At 31.9% G+C, this 18,785-nt stretch overlaps 2 protein-coding genes across 2 annotated transcripts; one reads left to right on the top strand and one right to left on the bottom strand.

The window, feature by feature from the left end:
* The first annotated feature begins 8,927 nt into the window (after nt 1–8,927).
* Nucleotides 8,928–9,737, top strand: LOC150034457 (NADH-ubiquinone oxidoreductase). The gene is made up of 2 exons (XM_090316616.1): nt 8,928–9,220; nt 9,313–9,737. The coding sequence occupies exons 1-2, from the start codon at nt 9,067–9,069 to the stop codon at nt 9,459–9,461; spliced, it is 303 nt and encodes a 100-aa protein (XP_090172742.1). The 5' UTR covers nt 8,928–9,066; the 3' UTR covers nt 9,462–9,737.
* A 4,577-nt stretch (nt 9,738–14,314) lies between these two features.
* LOC120082462 (thymidine kinase a-like) lies at nt 14,315–17,644 on the bottom strand. The gene is made up of 4 exons (XM_039037642.2): nt 17,206–17,644; nt 15,512–15,656; nt 15,128–15,249; nt 14,315–14,943 (listed from the first exon to the last, which is right to left on the bottom strand). The coding sequence occupies exons 1-4, from the start codon at nt 17,544–17,546 to the stop codon at nt 14,688–14,690; spliced, it is 864 nt and encodes a 287-aa protein (XP_038893570.1). The 5' UTR covers nt 17,547–17,644; the 3' UTR covers nt 14,315–14,687.
* Between the last annotated feature and the right edge of the window lie 1,141 nt (nt 17,645–18,785).

Below are 18,785 nucleotides of genomic sequence, written 5' to 3' on the forward strand. Positions count from 1 at the left end.
GACAACTTTTCATATTTTGCTACACACGAGGAAACTGCAAGCTTGGACAAGGAGTCACCCCCCCTTTCCCCATCACTCACTTCGTCTCCAACGGAACCGACTCGTTCACAATCAAGTATGAACAAGTCGTCCCCTCGTAAAGAGTCCTTTAGCTCCATCAATGGCCCTCCACCAAAAGGTAGAATTAAGGAGAACAAAGAGAAGAAAGGTGAAACAGAGGTAGAGAGGAAAAGACATCATGCTGAAGAAGGACCTAGCGACACGGAGAAGGTGGAGAATAAGTGTGAACATGATAGATCGAAAAACTGAGTCGACCGATCGAAGTGAAGTCAGTTAGTTGAAGAAAGAGAGGAGTCAGTCGATCTCGATTTGGAAAAATTCCAAATCGATTTTTTTAAAAAAAAATTAAAGAATAAGATTGACCAAATCGACCAACCAGCCAAATAAAATCGATAGACCAACTTTTACTCCTCAACGGTCGAGGTCACTTTAAACATTTACTAAACGGACCATAATCTGCTCGATGGTAGTTGGTCGGAAAACCAACTTCGACCAACCGATGCTCACCCCTAGTGGAGAAGAAGAAGAACAACAATACCCGATGTGCACTAGTGATGATCTCTAGTGACACGGAGTAGAGTGTATTCCTTTTTCTTCTTCTTTTATGTTAATCTGTTTTAGACCTCCACCACCCACCATGTAACAACTTCTTTTTTAAAAAATGAAAATCTGTATATTTTGTTTGTTTGCATATGATCTCTGACCAAATATCTTAACAAACGAACATTACACATTTGAACAAATGCATGCAAAATATGAAGATGAATAACAGGATGAAATGATGAACTAAAACTTTTTTGCTACGGATACTGATAACATTGAAGGATAGACCAACAATCATATAAGAAATGAATGGTTAAAGTCCTTTGTACACTCACCATGAGTGTACACTCCAAGCGGTACAAACAATTGATGATGTATGAGGGTAAATTTTGGAAAATTAGACAAAATTATATGAAAAAAGAGAGTGGGTCTCACTCAATTTTCAAACACAATTCGATTAATCTAACACTCGTCATTCAGTTTACATTCCTTAATTACAGATTTTCAACTAGACCCCACTTGTCAGTACAAATATAGAACACCAGTAAACACAAATAAACATAAAAAAATAAGTCCCACTTTCGAAATTACCTTTTATTTTATTGTGATACACCTTTGGTAATGATGGCCATAGTCTAATGTATGTTAGGCTTTCTTTTAACCACAATCAATCTTTAATATGGTTCATCTCAAGTCATATCTTTTGATCTTTGTGTCATTAAGGTAGCTAAAGCTTAGGCCAAGTGCATTTTTGGTGTGCATCTTGTTAAAGTAGAAGGCAATAACATTAACTATTCTAGAAGGTTCTTAAAGGCTATACGATATGATTTAAATATCTAAATTAGACTTTTCTAGAATTATATTGGGATTTGTATGTTACATTAAATTTAAATTTAATATAATCATTAATGTGACCCATGTATTATCTGTTATTTTATCTTTTAGGTCTATTATTTTATTAGATCAATTAAGTAAAGATAATTTCCGAAATTAAGTAAAAGGTAATTTTATAATTGAACCCTCTTATGGGAGGTGTAGAAATTGGTTCTCTCTAGTTATTTTCACTCTCAAGAAACTTCATTATAGATTCTAAAAGAAAGTCAAGAAAGAGAAACCCATTCCCTTACTAAATCAATATCATTGATCAAGGTGTGTTACTCTAACTAATATTATTGTAAAAATCATCTAGTTCAAAGATCTTGACTTTTATTATATTTTATAAAATGTAAGGGTTTTATTGTATAATATGCTTACACCGTAAATAAATACCTAAACAAAACCTCAAAGAAACACTCTAAAAAAATATCATAACACCTCTTTAAGCTCCTAGAAATATAAGATAAGGATAAACCTCATAATAAAATCTACTCTAATATAATCCATCTGCTATACAGTTTTCGAGTTGAGTGGTGATTTAATATTACGAGTAGAATTCAGAAAAACTATGTAGATAATGGTACAAAAGTTAATAAAGAGTTGGCAATGTCTAAGAAGTTTCACAGCCCAAAGCCAAAAAAAAAAAAACTACACTAGATCAACACTAAGAAGAGAAACATGGTTATATGACAATCCATGTCTTTCTGATGTGCAACCTAATCTCTAACCAAAAATCACAAAACAAAAAACATACATAAAACACATTGAAAAACACATATAAATAACTTCAAAACCTCATTTGTTTCTTGCTAAAAAATGGGCAAAATTAACACTATAATTTTTGTCCTTGTTTCTCTCTTATTCTTAATTAGCATCTCTTCAGCAGTCCCAATAGTGTCATCCCAACCCGCAAACCACACAGATCTTCAAGCGGCCATTGAAGACATGAAGGCCAAATCCTTCTATGGCTTTGCCATCCTTCTCCAAATGCTCAACATCACCACCCAACTAACCCTAAAAGAAATCACTTTCTTCATCCCCCAAGACCCTCAGCTCTCCAATATCTCCATTGCCGTCGACCGTCTCGAAGCGTTCGTGCTCAGTCATTTGATTGTCATGCCACTTGAATTCAGCGACTTGATTCGGTTTCCGACCGGTTCGATCGTTCCTTCAGGTTACCATAATAGGATGATCAGAATCCATAACCATGGAAGAGGCCATTTTGTTGTTAATAATGCTGTAGTCAATGTTCCTAATGTTTGTTCTAGTTCTGAGAGTATTAAGTGTCATGGGGTTAATAAGGTTATTGATTATGGTAGGGATTCTTATGGTAATCTTAATAATTAACTTCTGGGGTTATATCTTTGGAATATAGTTTGTTATTGGAATACAAAATATCAAAGTTTATCGTGTTGAATAAAAAGTACTTTAGGTGTGTGAGTTTAGAGAATGGTTCCACTTTATATTATACTTTGTTCCTCCCATTTCTTCATATAAGATAAGATATGAACAAGAAATTAAATCGAATATACACACCAAAACTATAGTTTTCTTGATTGATTAAAGCATTTTTTTCGTAACCATTTTGTTTATAAAATTTTAGCTTACTTTCAGTTTTAGCATATAAATACTATATCACTCTATAATAATAATAATTAAAAAAAAAAAAGTTATTCAGTTTTTTTTTTTTTTTTTAATTTGAGCCCATAAATTTTTTTTTTCTTTTTCTTCTCTGTTCTTCCACTTTTTAAAAATTTAAAAATATATATAAATTTAATTATTATGTTTTAAACTGGACTAAAAACTCACATCTATTTACAAAAATAGAGAAAACATACCATAAAAATTGAAAAGAAAATAGGTATGATTATTAGAAGAGAAAAAGACTAAGGGCAAAGTAGTTATTGTAAAGAGCTTGAGTTTTATTTTATGTACTACTTTGATCGTTGTAGACAAGATTTAAAATGTTGATATCGAAAAATATCGTAATCTTTTTTCCATCACCTCCATTTCAATTTATTTTTAAATTAATTTTGGGATATTAATTTGTTGCCTCTGGATCTATTATTTGGAGATTTGACTTTACAATCTAGTTCCAAATATATGGCTTCATGGTCTGAAGGTTTTAATTCCATCAAAATCTTGGTAGACACTGGAGGTTGGTCATTAACACATTTTTTTTCTCAATTCTTTCATACAAGTCCAACAACCAGTTGATTATTATGTCATTCTCTCTTTGATAATTGAGAAATTTGGTAAATTTCTCCATTTTTCCGACAACCGACGAAAGGTTGCAATGGCTAATAGTTCCATATGAGATTAAAGTGCTTGTTTTGAAACTTTAGAAACCAAATAGACATGATTCCCAAACTTCAAGGACCAAAAATGTATTTTTCCCTATAAAATTTGTTGGTTAGTTTAATTTTATATTCCACACCATGTACGTCCAACTCATTATGTTATAATAAGATATCCTCAACTAAGAAAATATAATTGATGACAAAATCGGACTCGTGAAAATCTTACCTAAATTTCAAGTATCTCAACTAGTAAATTTGTAACTTGGAGAAGATGTAATTTTATCAAAGATGAAAAATGGTAGAACCAAGAAGTCAGAATTTGAACTTACCTCATATGGAATTATTTTGATGTATTTATTGAAAATTTGACATCAAATTCATCATGATGTGAGTTTTTCTAATCATGAACAAGTTAGGATTATATTTGATTGGTCTTGGACTTATTTGAACCAAATTCCACTTTCATCTCGAACTTATTTTTTCTAGTCTTTTTCTTGTCTTTGGTCTATTCGCTATGTCCAAAATTACTAATAACATTAGCATAAAGTTCTAAGTTGGAATTTGTGGTTAAACATTTGAGTCGTTATAAGTTCGACGTAAGGAACTCAATTGGAGAGTATTATCTCTTTGTTGTAGATTTTCTAGTAATTTTGTTTGTGCTTCTCTCTTTTGATTTAGAATTATTTTAAGGATCCAACTCGCATACATCCTTTCTTACGTTCGTTCTTGGCCAAGGATTATCTTCATCTTTGATTTTGGATTATGGAGATTTGATTGCCCCATCCATACTGTCCACCATAGGATATTTTTCTAGTAGGATCACAAACCAGGTTATTGTGGTTTTTCTTCTTTTGTTGTTTCTTGGTCAGAGCGGTTCTCTTTTTTATCTTTTTCCTTCTTTGTGATCAATAAGCAAATTATTGGCAATGATTAGGAGTTCGAGCATTAAAAAGGGCTTCCAAATATGAAGAGTTGTAAACCTTCAAGAATCAAAGCCACCAAAAGTCATAATGAATTGGAAATTTAGATTCATTCACATATTTAATATTAGATGTATCAATTTATAACAATGTATTTACATTTAAGGAGGTTGATGTATGTAGTTGAAGAGTTTTAGTTGAACCTAGTCAATTAGGTGAAAGATTGTGTCATTTCAAGTTGTCTTTTCAATTAGTATAAGTACCTATGTACTTTTGCATTTGGAACAACACTTGAATTTGAATAAAATTTCATTAGAGTATATTCTATCAAGCTTTACGTTTTTTTTTTTATATTCTTGTGTTTAGAATGCATGATTTAGGACTTTCAATCTAGTTTGATCAATTAGATTGTGGAGAGTTCGAAATCTTGAAGTTAGAAACAAGTTATCCTTACTTCTTGATCCTTGATCAAATCTTTCCAAGCCAAATCTGTTTAGCTTTCTTGAGGTTGTTATCATTTTGTTTATTAAGGATTATTCTTATTATCGTTGTGGGGTTCACTTAGAATAATGGGGGGTTGTCATACGTGATTGAGGTAGTTCTCTTTATCAACAGTTCATGAATTATGATGAATATTTCATCTAATCAAAACACCCATATCTCCATTCTCTGTTGTGATTGTCTTGTTGATCTAGCACAGAATTTGCTTCTTTATTTGGTTTTTAATTGATGGTTGCTAATGGCTTTTACCATAAGACTTTTTCCTTTTGTCTAGATCTTGATGAAGTTCATTCTAGTACTGATTTTCTAAAATTTGAGAAGTTAGATGGATGAGCACACTAAGAATAGTCTTCTTAATTACCTTAATTACCATTTGTTTTTCTTAAAAAATATACAATAATACTAAAATATCAATAGATTCGTGTAAGGAAAATTTCTCATGATTATAGACTTCCTAAAATGGTCTTCTTTTCAAAACCTATTCATGCAAGAAAAGATTCTCTAAAAATCTAAAAAAAAAACAATTCCCCTCATACACGAATGCAAAAATCGACAACAAATTTCGAAAGAGAAAACATAGTATATTTGATATATATGGCAAAATATATTTTATATATATTTGAATATTTTAGAAATAAAGTAAGGTATATTTGGTAAGTGCATGAACAAGACAATTTGTACAATATATTGTATTGTATATCGAACAATATATGTGATGTATATTTACTTTTTTCCGTATATTTGTAACACACCAAAAAAATAAACCATGGTATATGCAATGTATGTTTACATTTTCTAGTGTATATTATCAATATATTCAACATACTTGAGATCTCAATAGAAGGTAACCGATTTTCAACTAGGACTATGAAAGAAAATCAACAAAATCTCTTAAAATGAAGAAAACATTAACTTCAAATATCCTACATTAAATAAATATCAACCAAAATTAATATATAATAATAACAAAGTCAAAATTTGAAGATGAGTTAATAAGGAAAGAACTAATATTTTGAAATTTTTTAAACAATCGGAAAAGGGTTAAATTAATCTAGAATAGCTAAAAAAAATGGTAAGAGATGGCAAAATTCTAGAAAAATCTAAAATATAGCACATCTTTAAAATATTTGTAAATATGACCAATGTTGTCAATATTTGAATTTTTAAAAATTACCAAATTTTCCCTGGTTGTACGTTGCACGCATTTCCATTACCTTTCCCTCTCAAGTTGTGTTTTGTACCCAAGATTTGAGAGTGCACAATCATTTTCATCAATGCCTTAATACCAACGAGTCAATCAGTAAGATTGATTATTATGACAAAACATTAAATATAAATACCAAATAGAAATGGATTTGATAGAAACTACTTTTTTTTAGTTATCAAATTTGCACCTTTTTAGAAACATTTCTTGAAATTTAGATATAAGAAATGATAATAACTATCAAATAAGTTTATTTCTAAAAAAAATGAGAAATGAGAATGTTATCAAATGGGTCTATAGTTTTTTTCTTTTGATAGGACTTTAAAAGTATGAAATTTGTTACTAATAAACTTTTATCACGGATAGACTAAGTCTATTATAGTCTATCATCGATAGGCTTCTATCATTGATTGACTACTTCAATTAGTGATAGAAGTCACTTGTAGATTTTTATCAACTAATGAACAATAACTTATTAGTACATACTCAAGATCAAACTAAGAGTCTAAAACTTATAGAATCTATTAGTATTTATCAGCGATAGACTTCTATTATTATGACATAATAATATAATTTTATCAGTGATTGCCACTGATATACTTATAATTAGTCACTCAAAGAATTTTATGATTGATTGAAGAATTCACTGACTATCACTCATATTTTTAAATGTTAAGAAAAAATTCACTAAAGCTCTATTTAATGTGAAAAATATGAATTTGGTAATTTTAGTGTTTAAAATCGATGATATTAGTGATATCAATTATATAACTTAGATAGATATCAGTGTTATCTGTATATTGGTAATATGACGTAGGTAGATATTAGTGATATTGGTGATATGACTTAGATAAAATATCAATTATATTCGTATATCGATAATATCAATTACTAATGATATCGGTGATAGTATTTAAGTAGATATTAGTGATATTCATGTATCAATGATATCAAACTTAGGTAGATATTAATGATATCAACTATAGAAGTCCATTAGTGACAATCATGATAGAAGTTTATCGGTAATAGTTGTTGATAGCTTTGAGGGTTAAATCTTTCAAAGTTGGCAGTCACTAATGAAAGTCTACTAGTGATAACTACTAATAGTTTTCTATCAATGATAGTTTAATCTTTCAAGTTTGATGGGTTTCTTTCAAAGTTAATAATCACTTATAGAAGTCTATCAGTGATATCACTGATTAGATGAAGGAAGTTTTTGAGTGATTGACTTTAAAAGTAATAAATAAGTTTTCTTAACATGATTAGATGAAGGAAGTTGTCGAGTGATATTATCAATGATATCACTAATAGCATAATATCAAAGCTATATTGATAGTATGTTAATAGTGATATCCATGTATCAGTGATATCAATTATCAATTATATCAGTGATATAACTTATGTAGATATCAATGATATTCGTGTACCAATTATATAACTTCAGTATATATTGAAATCTATTAGTGATAAAAGCATTTCATTAATAAGTTATTTGTGAAATGCTTCTATCACGAATAAAAGTCAATCCACACATAAATTTTATTGGATGTGTTTCTATATGGGATGTATCAACGATAAACTTCTATCACTAATAGACTTCTCTTATATATCTATTTTTATATATAATGTTTGCCAATGATATTAGTGATATGACTTAGGTGGATATTAGTGATAGTCACTTATAAACTTTTCATGGATAAACTTCTATCCCTTATAGCTTTAAGTGTTAACCTTTGAAAGTTGATAACTACTAATAGAAGTCTATTAATGATAGCCACTTATAACCATTGACAATAAAAAAAATTCATAATCAATCATCATCATAAATAGAGAAACCAACGCAAGGTAAAACATAAGTGGAGAGCGTAGTTTAAACCTCAATAACTTAGCTAATAATAATTGATAGCTAATTAAAGTTGATAGCCACTAATAAAAGTCTATTGGTGATAACAACTAATAGCTTTTAAGTATTAATGTTTGAAAACTGACAATCACTGATGGATAGTGATTGAAGTCTATCAGTGGTAGCCATTGATAACCTTAAGGTTAATATTTTACGGTTAATTCAATTGACGAAAATGAATCAATGATAGATACTGATAGAAATTATCAACGATGACAATTGATAGTTGCTATTAGTTGTTATCAATGATAGTTTTCAATTTGAGAAAATAGGGAAGGAGAAGTGCATGAAAAATGATGGATTGTGCGAAAATGGTGAACTTTTTAGTCTTTTATAATATATGGATCTATTTTTGTGTTATGTATGCAATTATTTTATCCTTTTGCTATATTGTTATTTTAGGTCGGATTTCCATTTATACAACTACCTTTAGTTAAAAATTCTTAACGAAGTAAATATCTAGTGTACGAACGATTTTGCATGTAAAGATCTCCAAGAAATAAAATTTTCAATTATAAATTTAGCCTAAAAATTTCCAAAATTGATTTGATTCTCATTTCTATAATGGGCCATGCCGAGGCTGATAAACTACATTGGGCCCAGCCCATGAAATACCCATTCATCAGTCAGCTCAGCAACCACTAAACACTCGTATCGTCTTCAACCGCAACGAGTCGGCAAGCGAGTTCTTGCAAAGTCACATAGCAAGCGAGAGAGAGAGAACAGGTGGAGATCAGTTTCAGCTCCGGAGAAGACAAGATGAACACCGATATTACAGCCTCGACCAAGCCAGAGTACCCAGTAATAGATCGGAACCCTCCATTCACTAAAGTCGTCGGCAATTTCGACACTCTCGATTACCTCCGTTTCGTCACCATCACCGGCGTTTCCGTCACCGTCGGTTATCTTTCCGGTATCAATCTTGTCTTTCCTTCTCTTTTCTCTTTTTTCATCCTCCATTTCCTTGCTCATGTGGAAATCTCCTATCCCGTCTTTGTGTTTTAGGGATTAAACCCGGGATTAGGGGCCCGTCAATGGTGACCGGTGGTCTAATTGGCCTGATGGGAGGCTTCATGTACGCTTATCAGAACTCGGCGGGTCGGCTTATGGGATTCTTCCCCAATGACGGCGAGGTAGCTCGTTATAAGAAATAAGATTGTGCGTTTTAGGGTTTTTTTTTTCTTCATCATTTTTGCTTTGTTTTTTCTGAATTTCGAGTTCGTGGACATTTTTACGATGTTCCAGTTATTAAACGTGCAACCGGGTTGTATCAATAAGCAAATTGAATCGTCACTTTTTCTGTGTTGCCCATTTTTCGTCTAAATCATTCAGTTGAAGACTTTACATGATTTCTTTGCTTTTGATCGATAAACAAAGGTGACCCATTAAGGGGTTTGAAGGAATGAATCATATACTTGTCTCTTGTGCCATTTGTGCCATACTTTGTTGCCACATTGTCATCACTCGTGTTTATTTCCGCAGAGAACCTGAAAATAGAAAATAGCAGCTTTAAGTGGGAGAAATATGTCTTTATGATTGTATCAGAACAGTACCCCAACGCAAACTAAACTTGAAAAACCATTCTGGCGCATTTTACTACTATGGTAGTTTTTCATGTTATCTTTTGTGCTTTCATGGTTGCATTTCATCCTTCAAGCAGTCTTGTTTGCTCAGATCATGTGGTTGTCATCTACAGATGGTAATGCATTTCATAGTAATGGGTAGATTTTGATCATTGATATCAGATTCTTTGTTGCTTTTCCTTTAGATAACAGTTTTTCTTCTTTTTTTTTTAACTGAGAAATTCCTTTATATAACACTGACACAACTATTTAGGAGGGTATATTATTTGCAGAAGTTGCCTGGAAATCTGGTGATGATTATGTTACTTGTTAGTTTGAGCCTTTGAGATTTTTCAATTCTTGAGAAAGTTTAAGCAAAATTGTTTCCCAATTTTCTTTTTTCTTTATTTGCCTGTTACTTTCTCGCTGGTTTTTTTTCCTAGCCTTTTCTTGCAGGAGAGCGAAGATTCAGATGTGTTTTTTTGTCTTCTATATGATGTGATTTGTGAAGTTTAATTTGGAAATGATTCTTGATGTTTTGTTTGTTTTCCTTTTTGTACAAGAGGATAGCTTTCGTTGCAAGTTCCTGATGAGATTAAGCTATTAATCTACTATTTTGTGCTTAATTTCATTGGATAGCATGATAATGTATGATATAGATTCTACTTGTTGCAGCTATATATCATCTCTCATTTCGCTCCAATAAATCATTTGACAGTGAGAAGAAATCGTACTCATGTATTAGATTTTCTTCTTCCTAATAGAGTGGTTGAGGGTTCTCATTGGTGAAATCCATTTTTGGTGAGATATTTGATCAGACTAGATTGAAGAAGGTTATGAGAGTGACAGTAGTGTACTTGGTTTTGTTTAGTACAACAAATGTTGGGTAGGAGGTTAAACTTCCAACCTTAGAGAAATGAGTAGATATCATATCTTAACCACTAAGTTATGTTCATATTTGCTGTGAACTTCATTAGAACCTCTTTATCTCTCGATCTTAAGCCTCCAACAAAGGCACAAAAGTATGCCAGACATTGAAAACAATATGCATCTTATACGGCAGATGATTTTTTTTTTTTTTAATTCAATAATTATGGGCTTGGAGATTGAGCCATCGACCTTTTAAGATAAGTAATGAATGTTTATCCACTATCTTATATATTATATCGTGTAACTTCCGATTCTACAGATGGTGTTTAAAGTCTCTACTCAGCATAACTACTATAACTACTATGAAGGAATTGCTCCCATAGACTTTGAGTTTTGAGCTTCTTCGAAATTTAAACCTTAGTGAAGAAAAGCGAACATTGGAGGGGGAGGAATTCACTGGACAATGGCAATGGAGGAAAATTCTTCCGAGGTAGGGTTAGTTTGGATCGGATTAGGGAAGAAAACGTTTTTCAAATCATTTTTATTTAAACTCTTTAACAAAAATTAAAATATACTTTAAGAGTATTTCAAAAGTTATTGAGTGGTTACAAAATATTTCAATCTTTTTTTTTTCAAAATGATTTATTTTCAAAATTAAACATTTGAAAGGTTTAAATGAATCACACCCAATATTTGAAGCTTCAGATGATGTTTCATAGAAGATAGATGTTATAGGTGAAAACAAAGATTACGAGTGTTTGAGTTCAAATAAATGAAAATTTTATGGGTTGGATTGATTCATGAGTTCACCTAATATAATTCAAACCAACTCGAATTTATTATTAACTTTAAAATATATTTTTTTATTATTTATAATACAAATATTTATACATATATTGATTTTAATTTTATTTAATTTTAATATTTTTTGATAATTTATTATTTCAACTCTTAGAATAGTTTATTTACACTTTAGAAAGAAAATTTTCACTACATAAATTGAAATTGAATGGTTAATCTTAATTCAATATATGAAAATAATCAAATTCAATTTTTACATATTTACGTTTTACTTATTTTTAGAATAAAATTTTAAATAAATACTCGATTAACTCGAACCAATCCAAAGTTGGATTGGGTTCATTTTTTAATAAGGGTTATTTGGGTTGAAAAAATTTACAAGTCAGGTCTAAAAAGTCTTTCAACCCAACCCAATCCATGAATACCCAAAGACCATGGTGATCTATACCCCAAACCACTTACCTTCTAAGAAGTATTTTTAATTCATAACCTACATTTGAAAGGGAGAAAAATGAACTTATGAAGTATATGAATCGCCGGAATGGAATCAAAACTACTAAGAATGTTAAAGCTCGTCTTCCGAATTTTTATGCTTACGTCTGGATTGTTGAATTGGGTTTGGTTGATTTTTAATTATTATAATATTACACGGTTTTGGTGTGTGTATATATATATATTAGATAAGATTTTCTATACATATCTTTCCTCTCCATGTTACCTTATGATGGATATTATGTAACTTCAAATTTCATTATTCATTCATCACATCCTTTAGCCAACTCGTTTTTCGACATCCCTAACCCTATGCCAGTTTTTTTTCCTCCATGTTACCTAAGCTTGTGATATAACTTCTAATTTCATTACTCATTCACCAAATACTTAAGCTAACTCGTCAACATCCGAGAAAAGTGCCATAACCATTTAAGACTTTATTTCATATGTTTAAATTACTTGTGTCTATACCTCAGAACTTGGGGAAACGGATCGCCTTTTACCTATCTGTTCCTACAACATTTGGGTGTCAAAGAAACTCGTAGAATAATATTTAAATATTAAATAGGTTGTCACCATAAATTGAATCCATGGTCTCTTAGCCTTTTATCAAAGGGATGTTCTCTTATTTACCACTAGGCCAGTCCATGGTGATTGATTTTTACCTACATTTCAAATTTTGCTTTTTATTACCTCTATTACATATACTCATTAATTTAACTAAACATAATGTTAATGATTTACAAAACTTCTACAAAAGTCAAGTTCAAATAAATTAATGAATGGCAAACTAAATATTTAAACGTGCTGACTTCTAGAAGGATTGAGTTGTTAATCATTAAGTTGCAACACTCATAAAAACCTTAGTATGGTCGGAAGAACTAATATGAAGAAAATGGAAAAGAGGGCGAGAAAATTTTTTCACGTAAATTGGGATGCTTAATTTATTGTTACTCTTATTTTATATTAATTTGGATGTTGAGAGTCTATTTGGTTGTCAATTCAGATTTCGTTTTATGTTTCAATTTAGATTATATTTCTAAAAATTATTTTCTGATTTTGTAATCCAAAAACTACAAATTCTAAAAATAATATTTTTATATTATTAGTATATCTAGATTTTTAATTTTTAATTTTAAAATGTAGATTTATATTAAATAAATATAAAGACGCTTAAAAATATAGTATTTCATGTTATAAATTCAATTTTTTTTTTCAAAAATTAAAACATCAGACATAGCAATTCTCTCCTGATGGGGCTTCCCCGAGACAATGATTTAGCGCTTTGTTTAATGGGCTCGTAGGCCAATATTTAATAAACTATGTATATAGAGTTAGGTTGGTGCAACCTACCCTGGAGGGAAATAATCTTTAGCATTTCAGGACATCTACCTTGTGTGATATAGAGCTAGTTGTCATTGGTCCGACTAGCCTACAACGTATTACAAAATAATGATTATACAAAAAATTACATAAAATATTTTAAAATTAATTGATAATGTTTTATAGTCAATCTAATATTTAATGGATAACTTCAAATAGTTTTATGGTATATGTAGGATCAAACATTTTTCTTTTGACAACTATGTATAAAAACAATTGTTTAAAATAAAGTCCAATCTCTTATTTAAAAATATGAAAGAAAATTTTGTTTTCACTTTATAGTATCCAAAATTTATGTTTTAGATACCATAATAAATCGACCTTTAATTATTATTTATTTTCAATTAACTTGAATCCTTAATTAGATTGAGTTGAATTGTGGTAGATTGAGTGAAGAGAAGTGATAAGACGTGGAATTTCCTCCATCATCATCTACCCATCTATTATATTCCATTTCTCTTTCTACTTTATTTATTATCAAATAGAAATATAAAATTTCCTCATTAAGTATATTAATTTGTTAAAGATGTTAATTACTTCTACAAATCTAATTAAAACATAACTTACTATTACCTAACCTATTACCTTTTGGGTACTTAATCTTAAGAAATTAATTACAGCATAATATATTTTGGAGTATGTAAGTGGAAAATTAAACTAGCATTGTTTTCCATTAAGATTTTTAATAAGTATCAAATTATTTTTATGATGCTAATCCACCATAGCCAAGTGCAACATATTTTGACTTAATAATTTTTAAAAAGATAATATTTGCTCTAATTCAATTATTAACAACTTTGATGTCTTTAATTATGAAAAGTAGTTGTATTATGTCAATGGAAATTACAATCAATAAATCAACAGCTGGCTGATCAACAACTTCCAAAGCAAACACATGCTTGCCACTTGAATGTCTCCTCCCCCAATAATCTATTAGTTTTCAATTTTGTTGGTTACATACATATGACATACAACATTGACTCATTTTTCCCTCTAATCTAATCCCATTCAATCAATCAAAGCAGCCATGAAAATACAAGCACACCCTATTCAATACCATTTTCTAAACAAAACAATACAACCCCCTATCCCTCTTCTTCATTTTTGCCTTCAAATTTCTGAATAAATATTCCTAATCCTAGGACTATGCTAACCAAAGTTCCAAAATCGCCCGAACCTTGGTAAACTTAACTGTCGGGACAACTAACATGTTGCGACATTCGCTTCCGGGGGTGTATGTTATGCTGCAGACATACTACATACTAAGAACAACTATGCAGGTGTCTGACACTCAATCTTGTGTGATTCTACTACAGTTCTTGCTGTCTCTATCACTACTTGCCCACTGACGTAATGTTGTCGACATACAGGCATATACACGTCTGCACCACCGATCAACTCGGTCTCTTTTTCTTCTGTCTTCCTTAAAGTAAAGAAAGCCCGATTCCCGCAGATCTCACATCGAGCAGTTAACTTTGTTACAGAATCAGCAAGCGGAATTATATTGAGAACTGAACCGAAGTTTCTCCTGTTCAGTTTTTTGTATGAACCCCAACACAAAAGCTTTCACTGAGTTACTAATGAGTATTCAAGTTAAACCAATCTGAAGTTCTATTGAATGTTTACCATATGAAAGGCCATCGGTTTCTAAGAAAATAATTGAAATTGTTTTGAAGTATGAACCAAAACTAGGCTAGTAAATTTGATAATACCTCAAGTAATCTCCATCCAGCCCAGCAACTATAACTGTTTTGCCATCAATATCAGCAGCTTCACGACAGAAATCATAAAGATCGTCAAAGAATTGAGCTTCATCAATTCCAATCACATCTAGCTGTCACACCAATATCATAAGTAGATTAACAATTTTGTTACTAGGAAAATCAGGAATTCCAACTATGTCAGTCACCAAAATTCAGAAGGCTACTCAATCAGTTCTCTGCTAATTCTAAATAGAAACCGAATCTTTAGCCTCATAGATTTAAATACTTTGCTACCTTTAACGAGGATGAGAATAATTTGTATTTAATTAATGAAATGTCTAAGAACGATATAAACAATTTTACATTGGATCACAAAGAGTGGGATTATGATACCTTGTCATAAGCACCTTGACCAAATTTCTGTTTGAAAGATGTTAAGTTTGGTAATGCCCAGCAAGGCAGTTTCATGCCGTCATGTGTCACAATAGAATCCAATCCATATCTCGTGTCTTTATTTGACTTAATTATCGCTACACTTCTGTAAGAATGTACATGACAGGAAAAAACGAATAGTTCTTATGAATTGTACCAAAAATAGAAGATTCTACACCAATCAAGATACATCAGAGTATACATTCCATCCAACTGATCCAGGTAATTACGTTCTAAAATTTCCAAATAGCTACATTTATCTCCGATCAACAATAAGCATATCGATCATGAGCCTGATGCTTCTTAACATTGAATATACGAAGGTAGGACAATTCTTTTGAATATAAAGATACAGAATAGGGAAGACAAGATGTGTCATTACTAATTAGTTTAGTAAGTTGGTTAGAGTTTTTAGTTATAAAGAGGGATTGGGGTAGGGAGGAAGGTGTGAAGATTTTAGTAGCATTTTCAACGAGTGAATTTTAGGCGAGAATAGCCCTTGATATTGCAATATATATTTCTATCTTTTCGTGTTTTTTATGTTTTTGTTGTTCTTGAGAGTTCTTATTAGGTGGTAACCTAACATGAAGAAAGAGCACTTAATCCAAGATCCACAACCTGAACATAGACCAAGGAAAAGCAGAGAAATATTAAATCTATCAAGAATTCCACAACTTTTTTTTTTCAAGAGTATCCCAGCTAACTTGAGTGCCCTCAACAATCCTCACGAGGCAGCAACCTGGCTGGCTGTCCCTACTACATTTAATTGCCAAAGAAAATCGTATGATATTAAATTTTAGATAGGAGGTCACCATGACTTGAAAATGTTCTCTTCTCTCTAAGCCTTTATTTCACAAATCTCACTGAGCTCTTGTATCAACTCCAAACAATGTGATCTAACTTCAAATAGTATATTCCGACTGGTTTGGTGCATACTTTGCAGAAAACATGGTGTAAATGCAAGTCACCAACTTCTAAAATGTCCCTATATTTTATAGATTGAGAGGAAACTGTCACCAGACCTTTGGTGTGATATCTTCTCTTCCTAAACTTGGTGTGACAAGCCAAAGTAAACTTAACTCATTGATAATTGGTATGACCTTCCATCCTAGAGGTTGGCGGTTCGATCTCAACGATAATTAATATGACCTTCCATCCTAGAAGTTAGAGGTTCGATCCCCCATCCCTATAGTTGTACTAAAAAAAGGGGGAAAAAAGAAAAACCTTTGTGGAACAATGTTTCCATATTAGCAGTCTTCTTTGAGACAGAAACCAAAGCCCATGAAGTCTAATGTTAATAAGGCTATCTTCTAGTGTGTTAAGCTAAAGAAAATGAAATAATCTTTTAAAAGAGTTAAGGGAGCAAGGGAAACTTTGGGATTCAATTTTTTTTTTTTTTTCGTTTTGTTCTTTTTCTGAAGCTTTTTCTTCAAAGAATCAGTTGCTTTAGTTCGCCAATTCACTCGTTTAATTCATTCTCTATGAAGAGGTCAAAACCCACAACATATATCAGCTTAAACCTTATTCATCACCTATATACATAACTCTAACATCGAGAATTTGTAGGGATAGAGAACAAAATACATCAAATAACACTAAACCCTCGAAAGCCATTCGATTAACAAACAGAAGCACAAAAGAACAGCATAAAAGACCTGCCATTGCTGCTCTCGGACTGAATCCGTCGAAGAAGAGTGGTTGTTTTCCCAGCAAACATCGGACCCACAATCACATGAATCTCGCCGGAGGGTGGTGAGAAAGAGGCTTTCATTTGCCCTATTCGATTCTGGGTTGAAAAAACCCCTTTTGAGGGTAACGAAATTATGGGTGTTTTGAAAGTGAGATAATTGGAGACATGGGTGAATGTAGGCTTGCATTGCGTAGATTTAGAAGGCAAAGAAAAGAAGGATGGAGAAGCAGTAATGGGGAAATAGGGCGAGAGGGTTGAGACAGACGAGGAAGATACGAAGGGTTTCATCTTTGAAATGGTTAACATGAGCTTTTGGTTGAGGGTTTTAATGGGGGTTTTGGCTTTGCAACGAGAAATGTTTGTGAATAGTAGAACATCGAGGGTTGGGGTTTTTGTAAGGATGGCTCATTGTGAGGTGGCCTACATTGTGGAATTTATTGAAATTTGGCATTTTACTTACGTCAGCGACAGGGAAATTATCCAATTGTCCTTGAAGATGTGCTTGATTGGCCCCCTGGTGTACCAACCTCGGTTCTCATCCCATTCCCTGTTTTCCTTTATTGATCCCCAATCTCGATCAGCAGCCCAACTATATGCTTCTCGATCCCATTCCCCATTCCATGTCCCTACTCCCCGATCCCGATCCACGTTAGACAATTAAAATCGCTCTCGATTCTCGTTCCCGATGCTCTTTCTCAATCTCGATCCTCGCTAGCAAACCCCACCATCTAATTGAATTTAAAAACTTTGACGGTATATATACTAAAAGTCGTGTTTTTGAAGGTTCTCACTCTACTGCTCATTATCATCCTCACGCCCACCGAATGACCCATAAAATCTACAGAGACACGACGTTCTCCATCAAAATAACGCTCTGCAACTTTTCTTTGAAGCATCCTAGAACAGCACGAGTGACTCAAATTTACAAAATACATACTCGATTGCAACATTAATGCCCAAAACGCAGGGGCCTTTACAAACCAAATTTGTAAATTAAATAAAGCCTTAAATAGAGCGTTCTATCCCAAAACACCCATCAACAAATTACATCTACAATCATTCATCGCATGAACCAGAATGTAGAATATAAAACCCACAATTACTGTAAAACGATTCAATAAAACAAATGGAATTTGGAATCAGAAACCTACAACCTAGCTCTGATACCAATTGAAGGAAATTTATTGAAAAAGATCCTTTGGGTGGAAGCAAAGATCGTCCCAAATTCCATTTTTATTGAAAATAAGTTTTACAGTAAAACAAGAACAAGATATGCATTTACATAATTATAGCATGCTTTAAATAAAAGAATACTTAGGGTTTCAGAAACCTTTACCTTTGAAGAACTCTTTCTTTAAGAACTCCCTTGAACGGATCACGAACTGATCTACCTCTCCACGCTGATCTCCTTCTTCAAGAATGGACACCACCACTCGAGAACCCTCTGTATTCTCTTGGGATAAAGGATTCAAGTTAGAGGTGTGGGCTTTGCTTGAATCCTTGGAAGAGGGAAAGGACATGGAGAGGAAGAGAGGGAAGAGAAGA

Source organism: Benincasa hispida, chromosome 8 (genome assembly GCF_027475165.1).
Source record: "Benincasa hispida cultivar pf3 chromosome 8, pf3_genome.v1.1, whole genome shotgun sequence".
Classification (NCBI taxonomy): Eukaryota; Viridiplantae; Streptophyta; class Magnoliopsida; order Cucurbitales; family Cucurbitaceae; genus Benincasa; species Benincasa hispida.